The sequence below is a fragment of the Amphiprion ocellaris genome, chromosome 12 (assembly GCF_022539595.1).
Source record: "Amphiprion ocellaris isolate individual 3 ecotype Okinawa chromosome 12, ASM2253959v1, whole genome shotgun sequence".
In the NCBI taxonomy this organism is placed as follows: domain Eukaryota; kingdom Metazoa; phylum Chordata; class Actinopteri; family Pomacentridae; genus Amphiprion; species Amphiprion ocellaris.
In genome coordinates, this window is record NC_072777.1 from 27346642 (window position 1) to 27359617 (window position 12976).

General features: G+C 41.9%; 1 protein-coding gene across 1 annotated transcript; it reads right to left on the reverse strand.

Annotated features, from left to right (window-relative positions):
- Nucleotides 1-932: 932 nt before the first annotated feature.
- On the reverse strand, nt 933-10501 carry ttbk2b (tau tubulin kinase 2b). Its single transcript, XM_023279156.3, has 15 exons — nt 10254-10501; nt 9677-9799; nt 9423-9570; nt 8522-8595; nt 8276-8416; nt 8038-8142; nt 7623-7688; nt 7207-7299; nt 6999-7124; nt 6747-6904; nt 6304-6493; nt 5728-5942; nt 5136-5604; nt 3084-3784; nt 933-2328 (listed from the first exon to the last, which is right to left on the reverse strand). The coding sequence occupies exons 2-15, from the start codon at nt 9743-9745 to the stop codon at nt 1977-1979; spliced, it is 2907 nt and encodes a 968-aa protein (XP_023134924.2). The 5' UTR covers nt 9746-9799; nt 10254-10501; the 3' UTR covers nt 933-1976.
- Nucleotides 10502-12976: the final 2475 nt, after the last annotated feature.

Here is a 12976-nt window from a genome sequence, read left to right on the forward strand (position 1 = left end):
GAGTTAACATCGACGATCTCATTACAATGCAGTGTTCTGCTTGGAAACCTTGGGATTCATGTGCATGTTGTTTCAGATGACAGTACTGAGAAAAAGTAAGTTTTTCCCGTTTTGTATCTTTTCAGGATTGAATCATGGTGAATTTGACAAGAATTTACATTTTTGTGAAGACAGATTTCTACACAGTAATGTCAATAGTTTATAATCTGAAATGTAAAATAAGCGATTGCATAGATATTCATCCCCTTCAAAGTGTCACGTGTCAGAGGAGTCCTAAGTGTCTTGGTGGCCACCCACTGCTAAATAAAGATGGATTTAACTGTACTCCAAGGGATACTCAGTGACTTGGAAACTGTCTTGGATCCACCTTCTGATCTATGATTTTGTGTAACATTTTTGCAAACTTGTGTGGAGTGTTCTTCTGTCTTTATAGTGTAGTTATAACCAGGAGTGACTGGACCTTACAGATACAGGTGTTTTTATACTATAATCACCTGAGACACATTCTATCACTTCACAAAGGTTGAATACTTATGAAATCACTTATTTTACATTTTTAATTAACCCTTTGATGTACATGGGTCAAAAGTGACCCAAATCCAATGGAAAATGGTTATCTCCTGACCCACGCTGCACATCAAAGGGTTAATTCACATTACTTTGGAGAAAACTGTTTTCAATTTGACATGAAAGAATCTTTTTATGGGAACTGTTGTCACAATAGCCACATTAAACTGACCATGATTGAATGCTGAAAAGCCACAAAAAAGGAAAACTTCCAAGGAAGATGAATGCTTTCTATAAGCACTGCTAGGTACAAGGCAGCAGCACTATCAGACAGCAGCAGCCTCCTCCTGCAGGACAGTGTGTTAAACCACATCACAAAAAGTCTCTATAAATGGCTGGAGGAACACGACCAAAAGCCCAAGATGTTGAATCTTCAGATCCCAATTTAATTGAGCATCCACAGGATTGGCCACAACAAGCCGCATCCACAAAAGCCCCAAAGACACCCCAGAGGTTTTCTGTCCATGACCTACACAGTATCAGACAGGTAGATTTAACGTCGTGTCTCTTCAGTGTATTTTTAATATACATTAAAATGATAAATGAACATAAAACTAAATCGTGGTTCAGCATGAGTTTTCATTGTTTTTGTTTTCATGGGAAACAAAAATGCAAGTCTGCTGCTCTCTACTATGATGTATTTTGATCAGAAGCAGTTCAATAAAAATACAGATGCTTTAGCCGATTGTACAAATAAATACATTAAAAAAATCATTTGCAATGACACTCATGCACGTTTACAATACTTAAGTATGAGTGCACTTGACAAGTACATTCTAATATGCTGATGCCTTCTGCATGACAAATATTTTTTAGCAAAGTAAAAGCACACTACTACACCGTGATATGCCAAAAATGATCAATTCATGGTTACATACTATAATTAATCTAGCAGTTTTACAGGAGTGAGGTCAATATGGGACTGCATGCCCTGGTTCTGTACATGAATGCTGATGTTGGTATGCTGCTCGTGGTATTATTTACTATTATAGTGTTCTTAAGGTGATTATATGGTTTCTATTAGTGTATACCATTTTTCTAATGGTACATATCTACAGTTAGCGTTATTTTTACATCCCTCAAGTATTAAACAAGATCTTTTTGGTCTCGTAGTAGGCCTACATGGAGTGTTAAGAGAGGAGTAAAATGAGAGGTAAGAGTTGGCAATCTCAACATTTTCTCAACCTTTTCCGCTGCAGGTATCAAGCCACAATGTCAAGTATTTTCGTGAGACACATCCAACAAATGAATAAATAAATAAATACAATTTATCATACATTTTACATTACATACAGTACATTCCCTTGAGTAAATACCGTATTTACACATGCTATCAGTGACTGGATGTGAGGCAGCCTCTCGCTACACAGTTGCACGATCCGGATCGGTCAGTCATTGTTAAAACACAGTCATCGAGTCACTTTGCCGGAGCCTTTGCCCTCATAGATCAGACCTCTTCCTCTGGAGACGTGGCCCCACTGGCCCTGACCCATGGGTCTGTCTTGCGGGTGAGTGTGCCGAGGAGGAGGGGAGCCCGAGAAACTGGACGGAGAGCGGCTGCGTCCCTGCAGTGCGCCGCCCTCACGGAGCTCCTGGCGGGACGGGGAGGAGCTTAGGGAGCGCTGCAGGGAGGAGGAGGAGCTGCGAGGGCGAGGAGGAGGGCTGAAGAGCATCCCGCCACGGTCCTGCATCAGCTGGGTCAGACTGGCCAGGAAGTCTGCATCACTGGTGCTGCTGGCACGGACCCTCAATCTCCGCCGTCTGGGGAAAAGAACCGTGAGGAGAATCTCATTTTGTCATATATAACTCTTCATTTCATTTACATTCTGCATTCACTTCTCCATTGTGGCATCATTCCCATTCAGACTGCCTACATATGCCTGAGGGAGACTTTGAATTTGAAGCAATCACAGAAAATACAATATATTTCATTCATACTTCCACTTTTTTGAAGCCAGAAAGGTTTTAATATCTTCAGGGAGTAATGGAACAAGATGGATCCTGCAGCTTCTAAAACTGCCCGCCCCCATATTCTCAGCATGGCAATAATGACTCCTATTATTGTGCCCTGCTGGAGTGTGGAAAACTATTTGCGGAGAGTTTAGCATAAAACTAGGCTTGCTTGTAGCAGCTTGACACTGACTTCATCTTTTATTGTGTTGTATATTTTATTCCTATTAATTGTATTTAGACGTGTCTTTTAGTCATTGTGTTTTCTTACTTTAACTGTAAAGCACTTTAGTTCAACTCCTGTTGCTTTAAAATGGGCTTTATGAATTTTTTTCACTAGAATGACAGAAAAAGGACAAATATTGAATAAAATTTGCTTAAAATGACGCAACTTTGTCTGATAAAGTAGCTACAAGTGTTTGCCGCTGTATTAAACCTGCAAATAACAGTGAGTACTGATACCTACCTACTTAAAATATCTACTATCAAATAAACAGGCAAATGTCCTTGTTTAATTGTGAGAGATTGCAGCACAGTGTAACACCTTCACTGTGCAGTACACATACCTGCTGTCCACACACGGGCGGATTGGTGGTTTCCCAGGTGGTGGTCGAGGCAGAAACCTGCTAGTGAGCTGCTCCGGTATAAACGTGGCGCTCACCGGACGAGGGATCTTACTTCTGCTACCTGAAGAGGAGGACAGAGAAAGTGGATCTTCTCCTGCACAGTCGGACCGGGAGCCCCGCTCTGAGGAGAGCCTGTCTCTCGGCAGAGCGCCCGGCAGGTTGTCGCAGGACAGCGAAGGAGAAGGCGAGTGGGTCGGGGAGCCGGGGACGGGGCTGCTCCAGCGGTGACGCCTCTCCAAGTTGAGGTCCCTGCTTGGAGAGTCCAGAGGGTTGCTGGGGTCTCGCACAGGGATGCGACTCAGTCTTGGTGACGAGGGAGAGTCTCTTCTCCTGAGCAGAGCTGGAGGTGGAGAGGAGGAGACGGTGACGGTGCTCTCCATCGCACCTCCTCCTGTGTCAGCTTGAGGCTGCTGATTTGGCTCTGAGGAGCGATCAGGCAGACCAGAATCGCTCTCTGGGTCTCTGTCATTGGTCAGGTGAGCCGTGGGGCCTTTGGCTGGGCTTGGTACTGGAGCCAAGTCCAACCTCTCTCCATCTTTTAAGATTTCCTCTGTGAGTTCCTCAGGTTTACCAGATGGCGCCTCTAGCGGTATTGCATCACTTTTCTCCTGTACAGGTGACTGCAGGGCACAGCTGGAGGACTGAGACAGTTAAATGATTATTAGAAGGTAAAAAAGCTCCTTGAACTTGCAATTTTTTTTTGAAATGTTGGGAAATGAGCATCAATTGAATGAAATTCCATTCATTTTCAAATGCTGCCACTACAAATCTTTTTCTCTGCTATTATAAAACCGAAAATGCCCACCCTAAATTATACCTATCAAATATCAAATGCTTTGATCTGTTCAACTGTCCAAAACCCCAAAACATTCAAGATACTATGAAAAATTAACCGCAATTCTTACATTTGAGCATCTTAAAGTCACAAAAAACATGACTAATTGTTTAAAGGAATAGTTGACGTTTCATGTTGTGTTCATCTTCTATGCAATTAATGGTCTAAATATTCAGTAAATTCGATTCTATATTTTGTCTGAAAATGAATGATTTTAACATTGACATTGTATATTTAAGTCAATGACACGAGAAAGTTTAAACCCGTTTCACGATCTTTTTAAGTCACACACAGTATCACGAGGCATCCTATTTTCTGGCTGACCTATCTCTTCTGTATTTATCCGCTGCACAACAGTTTGTGTACATGTGTGAGCTTGACTCTCTGAAACTAAACAGCTAAATGTAAGGGCAGATTACCCTACTGGCCCATTCTATAAATCATACGAGGGTAATTTCATTTAATGGTTAGCCTTATTGCTGAGTTCACAGACGAGGAGCTAAATCAAACAGAAGACAAGGCTCGGGGGACGGACACAGAAAGGCAACAAGATGTCCTGAAGGTCTGAACTAACTCCTGCAAGTTCAAACAATAACTAACCTACACCTATTACACATCTCTCTGCACCCAGACTATGATTTATAACTGACAAGTGGCAACATGAGCTCACAAAAGCGTGGTAGAAGATCCTAGAGAGACGCTGCTGCCTGTATTTCTACAATATAATCCTGTAATAGGCTATTTCACAGACCACACACACAAGCCACCGATAACAAAATACTTTCAAGGAGACATGAAGGACACAGTTTTAGAAGTTTGGTGTAGATGAACACTCGGCGTTCCATACTTTCAGTAAAAGCTGCTTCAACAAGGAAAGTCATTTTATGTGCTGATATCTGGCTTGCTTCAAACTCTGTAGCACCAACACTTGCTGAACAGAAAGCCAACACAGCCTCACACATGAAAACAACCTCTAAAATGCACCTCCCTTAACATGAAGACTAGAGGACATGGAATTCTAAAAAGCTTTGACATCTATGTTTGCATGGAAGCTGAGCAACCTCTGCGTGTAGTTGACCTTGAGTTAACTGCTTTGCAAAGGTAATTTCACAGTGCTGCTCTCAGCTCATTTACAACTAAATTCTCGTTACTCCTACCTGGTCCATCTGGGATCTTCCCATCATGACTGAAGGCATTTGTCCCAACATCCCTGGTAGCCTCCTGTGGCCCAGTAGCCACGTGCCTGGCATGGCCATCTGCGACAGCACAGGGCTGCTGGGCACTGCAGTGTTCTGACCATCCTGCGGCTCAGAGGAGTGGTTCTCAGTTTCAGCAGTAGTGTGGGTCCCTGGTTTGTCCTCTTGCAGGGCTTCTGCTGGAGGCTTGCTCCCTCCAGAACCGCTGCCTTGTTCGAGCTCCAGCATCACCCACTCCTGAGAGTCTCCCTCTTGGGGCACAGGACTGAAGTTTACGGCAACAAAGCCGCTGCTTGCTGCGCCCTCCTCTTGGTCGGGTGTTGCTGTGCCAGAGTGCTCCTCATTGCAGGAAGGCGTCTGCTGCCCATGAGACTTCTCAGGAATGCATTTCTCCCCAACATGAGACAGGACAGGACGCTGTTTACCCAAGCTGAAAGAAGACATTATCAGCATTACAATTAGTTTCTGTGTAATAAAGGTTCTCTTCATTACACACATGATGCTATCATTTTTAAATGTTATTTCTTTATTGGAATTTGCATGATGTACTAACTAGGCTTCAAGGAAACGTTCGATGGTGGGCTTTGGTTCGGGTGCGAGCCTCTTTTCAAATGCCAAGCTCTGGCTGTGTCTCATCCTCCGGAGCAGCGGTGCAGCTCGTTCCAAAAACATGGTCTCCGATCGCACTCGTCGAGGAGAACTCTGCATGGAGCCAGTGTTGGGACTTTGGTTCCCTTGATTCTGACTATGTTCATCCTCACTCACCACCTGAGAAGAACAAATAATCACAAGCCTCAAAATACTGAAACAATGTAGCTGAACTGTAGCCATTTCTTTGAAAAGATAGGCAGGCGGCCCAATTTTACCCTCTACTTTACTCTTTACTACAGTACTGGGCACACGGTCCATGACAGTAGTGGTTTCTATTCCAGAACAGCAAAAGTCTAAGTATTCATAGAGGTTGGAGAGGTCTCAGCCACTATGATATCTATAAGTCTTCGATTTATGAATGCATCCACTGCAATTTAATTAAACTATGCATCTCACTGCAAAAAAGGGACACAGTTACATAAGAATAATATCACAGAAGTAGCTAAAAGCATCATACAGCAAACTACAGCTCCCTGACCTTCCTGATCATTGGTTGCGCGTGTTTATGGTTTCGATTACGGTCCATCTCTTCCCATACATCTCCACCAGGGGTGGTTGGTGTGGGGATGGGGGGGCAGTTGTCAGCATCACTGAGGCGCTCCCCTTGCAGGACATCCTCAGTGTTCTCTCTCTGCAGCTCGCCCGGCAGCACTGAAGCATTGGCCATGCTGTGGAAGAGAGGGAAGGTCACCCTGCAGCTCGTTTCTACAGCACAATTTAGAGCAGCGATTTCTCTGGGATCTCTGACTGTGCAGATTTCCAGTCTAAAAAAAGCTGCAGCTATATATTTGAACACCTATCCAACAGAATGTGAAGGAAGTTTGAATAGAATAAGTGGAACTGCTACAACAAGCTGACAGCAATTAAGACAGTGAAGGACTTAACATCAACAGAAACAGAGTTTTCTTTAGCTGTAAATACCCCAAGTATGCTGGCGTGAGGCGAGTGAGCTGCTGAGCAGTGGTTGCTGCGGCAGTGATGGTCAGCATATCCTCTGAATCACATTTCTCCCAGTCATAAGGGTCATTCTCCAGCACATTGTGGCTCTTCATGGCATTCTCAAACACTGACATCAGGAGCTGTCAGACAAAAGAAAACAGCAGGCATCAGCATTTGACGACTGGAGAGGAATAAACAGTCCCTGCGAAATATGACAAACAAGAGATGGCCAACCTGATAGTCAGGCTTAGTGAAGTAGTCCAAAGTCAAGATATGATCCAGGAAAGTACTGAACTCTGAAGGAAGGTGCTTCAGCATGAGTCGATGGTCATATGTCTCTTTCAGGTTTCCTACTTGTTCCTGGGAAGAGAGAAAAATAAGCCAGTGAACAACTTTGCTACATATTACAAATCTGTACTTAGGAAGTTACAGAGGCACATACTTTGTCTTTAATTTTCCTCCAGGGAAGCTGACCAACCATGAACTCAACCAGCATATAGAAGAGAGACCACAGGTCGTCATGGCGACCCATTTCCTGCATATTCCGACACACAACAATAAGTGAGGTAACAGGTATAATAGGAATTAACTACAAGAGGGATTGTGATGGCAGTTTATCATTAAGAGCAGAGTTCCCTCATTCACATGAGAATTTAGGCATCAAGGTGATTCAAAACTGAAAGACACCCCCAGATGGAGTGCAGTACTTGAGGTGTAAGTATGAAGTTTTTACTATCCACTGTTAAGTCAATTATGTCTATAAAGAAACAGAAGCCACTAAGACAACATAAGTGCAATGGTGGCTGGGAATAAAAAAGAGACAACATAATTGAATATATATCTATGGTTCAAGCTCACCTTATTTTTGTGAGCATTGATTGAAGCATAACGCACAGTTCCTCTGAAACCTGCCACAGGACGAGGCTGAAAGAGAACAGAAATTTAGCAGACTGGCAAACAAGTGCTAATTCAAAGTAACTGAAACACATTAAACATTCTCTGCACTTTAGACCAGCTTTACAGGTCCTAAACAACATCTGATTATGTTCCTAACTACTGCTCATAAGTAAACTGAACTAACTGTTTAAGTCTTAGATTAGATTTCAGTTCTCAACATTGAGGAATTCCTACCACTGATGTTCCTTGATGACATGCTTAGGTCAGACACTCCTATGCTTCATAAAGCCTTTAGTAGCTGACAAACTACACTTTGCAACAAAAGTTGATTGCAAGCCAAAACAATGCCTTAGTGAGGTTGGCAGAGAGCACTTACTGGACGGACTTCCTGGCTGGAGGTGGTAAACTGACGGGCCAAACCGAAATCAAGCATATAGCAGCATCTGCAGGTACTGGCTAGTCTTCCCATCGCAAAGTTTGACTGCAATTTTAACAGAGACAAGTCAGTTTAACAGTTGGTCACATGATGTTTTACAAAAAAATAATTGTGATAAGCAGTTAAAAGTGGTTACACACATATAAAAAGGTTACATCTGGCATATAGATCAACTTACTGGTTTAATGTCACGGTGCAGAAAACCCACAGAATGAATGCTTTCAATGGCCTCCAAAATCTGCTTGCCCAGTCTCAAAGTTGTGGAGACGGAAAAGGTGCCGCGGGTCATCGTTCTGCGCAAATCTGCCAGATTCCTCCCCTTTAAACAGGAAATCAGAGTTGCATGTCACACACGTGATGCAGACAGATGTCTGCATCACGTGTGGAGGCAAAGGAAATATTTGACTAGCAAGGATCTTCTTACCTGGAGTTCCATCACGACGTAGTTGAATCGGTCATTCCTGCCACAGCCCACAAAGCGACAAACGTGATCTTTGCCTGTCAAGAAATATTTGTAGGTAGACAGGTTGAGCACTGCTGGCCTTATGGCTAATCACAGATAAAATATTTGTTCACCAAATGTTTATACGTCAAAAACACAAAGTTTAGGAATAAATATTGCACAGACATCACGGCAACTGCTGCTACAATCAACAATCAGTTGGCATAATTAGTGACACGGACGGTGGAATGAGTTGATGTCAACATCTTTTAACCTCGATTCATTATTAATGGTTTAACGGAAACTTGAATTTCTTTTTAAGTTGCATTACTGACTTAAATGATAAGCTTTCTTTTTAATAATTTTTAACATGCTTGAGTTGCCCGTTTAATGATACAGTTTTACACTTTAATATCTAAACATTTGTTTGCATTACATAATAATATACTTTTTTCAAATAAAACGAACAGATTACTCAACAGTAAAGCATTTGTTAATGGCAGCCGAACAACTCTGACAATGCTAAAAAATAAAAATCACAAGTGGAATAATTCAGCAGTTGCATCACTTAACTAGATATACCCCTCATTCATTCATTCATTTCACGGTTTCACAGGCTCTACAGCATGACCACTCTGACTGTAGCAAAGACCACCATTGCTCATATAATCAATCAAACTAATTATTTTTTATGTTATAAAACACTGGCCTTCATGGAAAAAATAGCAGTCGCTCTTGTAGGCAGTGTATGCCATGTGTTTGAGAGGAGCGTTATTGTCAGACCATCATCAAGTAAGCTGCCACAAAGTGTCATGATCTCAGAGAGACTGTCTTATTCCCACTTCAGCTGCTCTGTCAGTGACAACAGGATAGCACCACTCACCCTGAAGCTTCTTCAGCACAGCCACCTCCATCTTCAGAACCTGTTTGGGTTGCTGAGCAGACTCGACCTTCAAGGCAACGGTGGCCTGGCTCAGCTGATCCAGAACCTCGTAGATCTCCCCAAACCCTCCTCCGCCTATTTTCCTTACCTGAAAAGAACATTTATTTACAACCCAGAGTACAGAAACGCTGCACTCTGTTCTCTTGGTGAATTGACATGATTTTGTGATTTCCCCCTCTTTCAGTGACACTTACCACTTTCCATCTGTCCCGGACTACGTCTGCCACTGACAGGATGTCTGTGTGCTCTCCAGCCCCACTCATCCTGAGTGCTCTCAGCTGCAGCCTGCACCTGGCATCAGTGTCGAAAGCCCCTCACTGAAAAACAGGGAGCACATTTACATATCCACTTTCATAACACTGCATACAACATGCTGCTGAGTCTGCAGCAGAGCAGCCGCTGATCTGCCTGCATCCTTCCTGCTCCGGACAGAAACATGTGGAGCATATAAACGCTTTCAAATGTTAGCTCCACCTCACGTCTCCCAAGCACATATAAGACGCTAACCAATGCTAGCTGATGGGTCTGAAGATAGCTGCTAGCTGGTTTGTTTGAATCAGAGCCAAAGCACAACACAGCTAGCATAGTGCAGCGGCAATTGCGGGTCATGAACAGCCATAAACCGGGCGTTAGAAGAGATAAGCCGTTAAGGAGCTAATGTCACTGGTTGACGGTGTTCACTGCGGCGGCTCCGGTGGTCCAGTAATCAAGCTAACTAGCATGTTTTCCAGTGGATAACCGTTTAGGGAGCAAACCTCCGTGACCGCTTACCTCGCTCCGCTGCACCAGCGCGATTCCAGCTAGCGTGTGAAAGCCGAGCGGTGCCCATGGTGCCAGTGTGCTCCCAGCGAGGTGAGTCATTCCGAGCGGCTGTTTGTTTCAGGAAGGAGACGGCGGTGGAGGACCATAGCTGACCGGAGCCACTGTTAGCCTGCTAGCCGCTAACGGATGATGGGGAGCGACACCCCGTGCGCTCTCTCACAGCAGCGGCGCTGACGTCACGGGGCTGGAGCCTCCCGATTGATCCGCAAACTTCTGCATCCGCGAGGAGCCACACTGAACACACAACTCTGAACAACACAACACTGAACAACACAACACCACCGGGACCAGTGGAAGTACACCAAGTTCACTAGCAAGATATGACTGCAGTGATATTAATCTAGAATTTATAACCCAGTCTTAGAGGGTTATTCATGTACATTTAGAGTAAACAAGGAAAAGATGCGCCATCTATGCCAATTTTCTTTTAAAATGTAATTTTTAAAAATATAAATAGAATATGTACACAAGAAGTTTGCTTCAGTAAACAAATTTCGAGCATATTTAAATCATAACATGCTAGGTCAATATATAATTGAGGCACTTTTGAAATCCATGGTATATATCTTGCATACATTTTTATTACATTTTTAAAAAATAAACTAATGTTTTTACCTAATTACACCTAATTAGCTAAACAATAATAAAATGAGCTTATTCAAAAATTGTTTTGATTGTGTTATTTTTATTAAGTTGAGATAATCATGACAGATATTTATTTTTGGGCGATATATCAAATTTTACATAGAAAATAACAAAGTGTATCTCTGTCCGAGAAATCACTTCAACTACGTTCCCCATTACAAAAACACCTCTTTAGGAAGTGTGTTAATTCCAGATCACATGCTCTGCTCCACATGATGTCATTTCCTCTTCATCTTACTTCATGAATCATTTTTATTTATGCACAAGATGAACTGTATTTAATTTTTTTTATGTTGCTCTGACTTTAACTGCAACATTTCATTTGTTTTTATGGTTTGGTTATTGCCATTTATTGTACAAATGAGAGGCCTAGGATGAAAATTTTAACTTTACTATAATATTATTGAACCACTGTACACACTGTATATACTATATATAATGTGTTTCTATTTGCATCACAGAAATGCTGTCCTCTGTGCACTTTGATACATCTGCATTTATTGTTAATAGCTCTGTTTTGTACTAAAGTTTGGTTCACTTTAATTTTGCACTAAAATTCAGTTTGACTGTAAACATTCTTTTGTACACGTCTATAGCTGTATACAGTAGAAACACTAATTTCTCTATTGTAACCTACCCTTGCCCTGGTTTAAGAGCATGTACATGTTTTTTGTGTACTTTGACAACAAAGAATACACTAGAGTCAAATTCCTTGTTTAAATAACCAACGAAGCTGATTTTGCCTACCATTTGGTGTCTCAGTGCAATATGTGTGTGACTGCTGTACATTTTTATTACATAGATTAAGGTGGGTTTTTTGTGTGCATACTTTTATGTTGGGACCTGGGGTTGTGACAAACTTCATTTCATTCCCAAATGCTATGTATGTGTATATGACAATATGCACATACATAGCATTTGGGAACTTGAACTTGAACAGTTCTGTACTGAAGGGAGGACTCACCTGAGAAAATCTGGTTCCCTTGACAAATTACTGATAACACATCATATAAAGTGAACAAAAATCTAAATGAAGCAAGGCAATTGACTTTTTTGTAACTTGGACAAAAATTAAAAATCTAATTTCTGTTGTTTCAGTTAGAAAATGGGTACATGTAGCCAACTGTGCACAAAAGGTTGAGTTATTCCACACTTTAGCCAGGTATAGTCTTAAAGGACAATGATCAGATAGTTTGACCAGTACATAGACACCCCAATGGCAATAAAAGCCTGCCCTAAAATGCAGCTTTATTCTCTTATGACTCAACAGATGACAAAAGAAACATGAGAACAGGCTGCTGGATGTTGGCCTGTCAGTGAGGGCTGCAACCTGACACTTGAATGTCCAAAATTCCACCATTTGCTGCCTAAGAAATCATTCCAGACAGGAAGTTATCTCAGACAAATTGCCACATGACAAAGGTCTTGCATTACCAAACCAATTTCCAATGTAGTATGTACTTGTTTGAGACTTCATGGTTTCATACATAACAAACCTGAAGAATAGATCTTGTTGACTTGCAGAGGTGAGGCTTCGTGCATCAATAGTCTTTCTTGAATCAACTTCCAGTTCAAATCAAACAAACAAAGTCTCATGTTCATTTTCTTAGAACCGCTGTGTCGATGCCAAGCAACAAGTCTGACATAGCGACCAAACTGGCTCACTTCAATTTCTGTGCTCATCATGTGATGCACTGAATCCTTGGAAGGAAGAGTAGCTATAAAACAGTATATGCATTTTTCTGATTGTCTCAAATCCCTTTAAAACTATAGTTTTTATTATCAGAAATGTATCTTTTTGGTCAATAAAGTTTAAAGATTTTGTTCTTCCAACAAGAAGTCAGCAGCTTTGACCTGTAAAAAGTCTTGGACATGAAGTACTTGACCTTTTGTTGAAATCCAATCAGTTGTGCATTGAAATTACTCAGAAAGCTGAAACCTGGCAGAGATAAAAATGCTGAGATCATGGGTGCAGCTCTGACCTAAACAAAGAACATCATGCTTTGTTAACTTAACTGCTTTAATAG

Bases quoted from the DNA above. Each gene is read 5' to 3' on its own strand.
- ttbk2b (XM_023279156.3), bottom strand. From the start codon at position 9,745: ATGAGTGGGGCTGGAGAGCACACAGACATCCTGTCAGTGGCAGACGTA. The intron at 9,571-9,676 runs GTAAGTGTCACT...TGTTCTTTTCAG, and splicing joins TCCGGGACAGATGGAAAGTG to GTAAGGAAAATAGGCGGAGG. The intron at 7,300-7,622 runs GTGAGCTTGAAC...CGGAATATGCAG, and splicing joins TCAATGCTCACAAAAATAAG to GAAATGGGTCGCCATGACGA.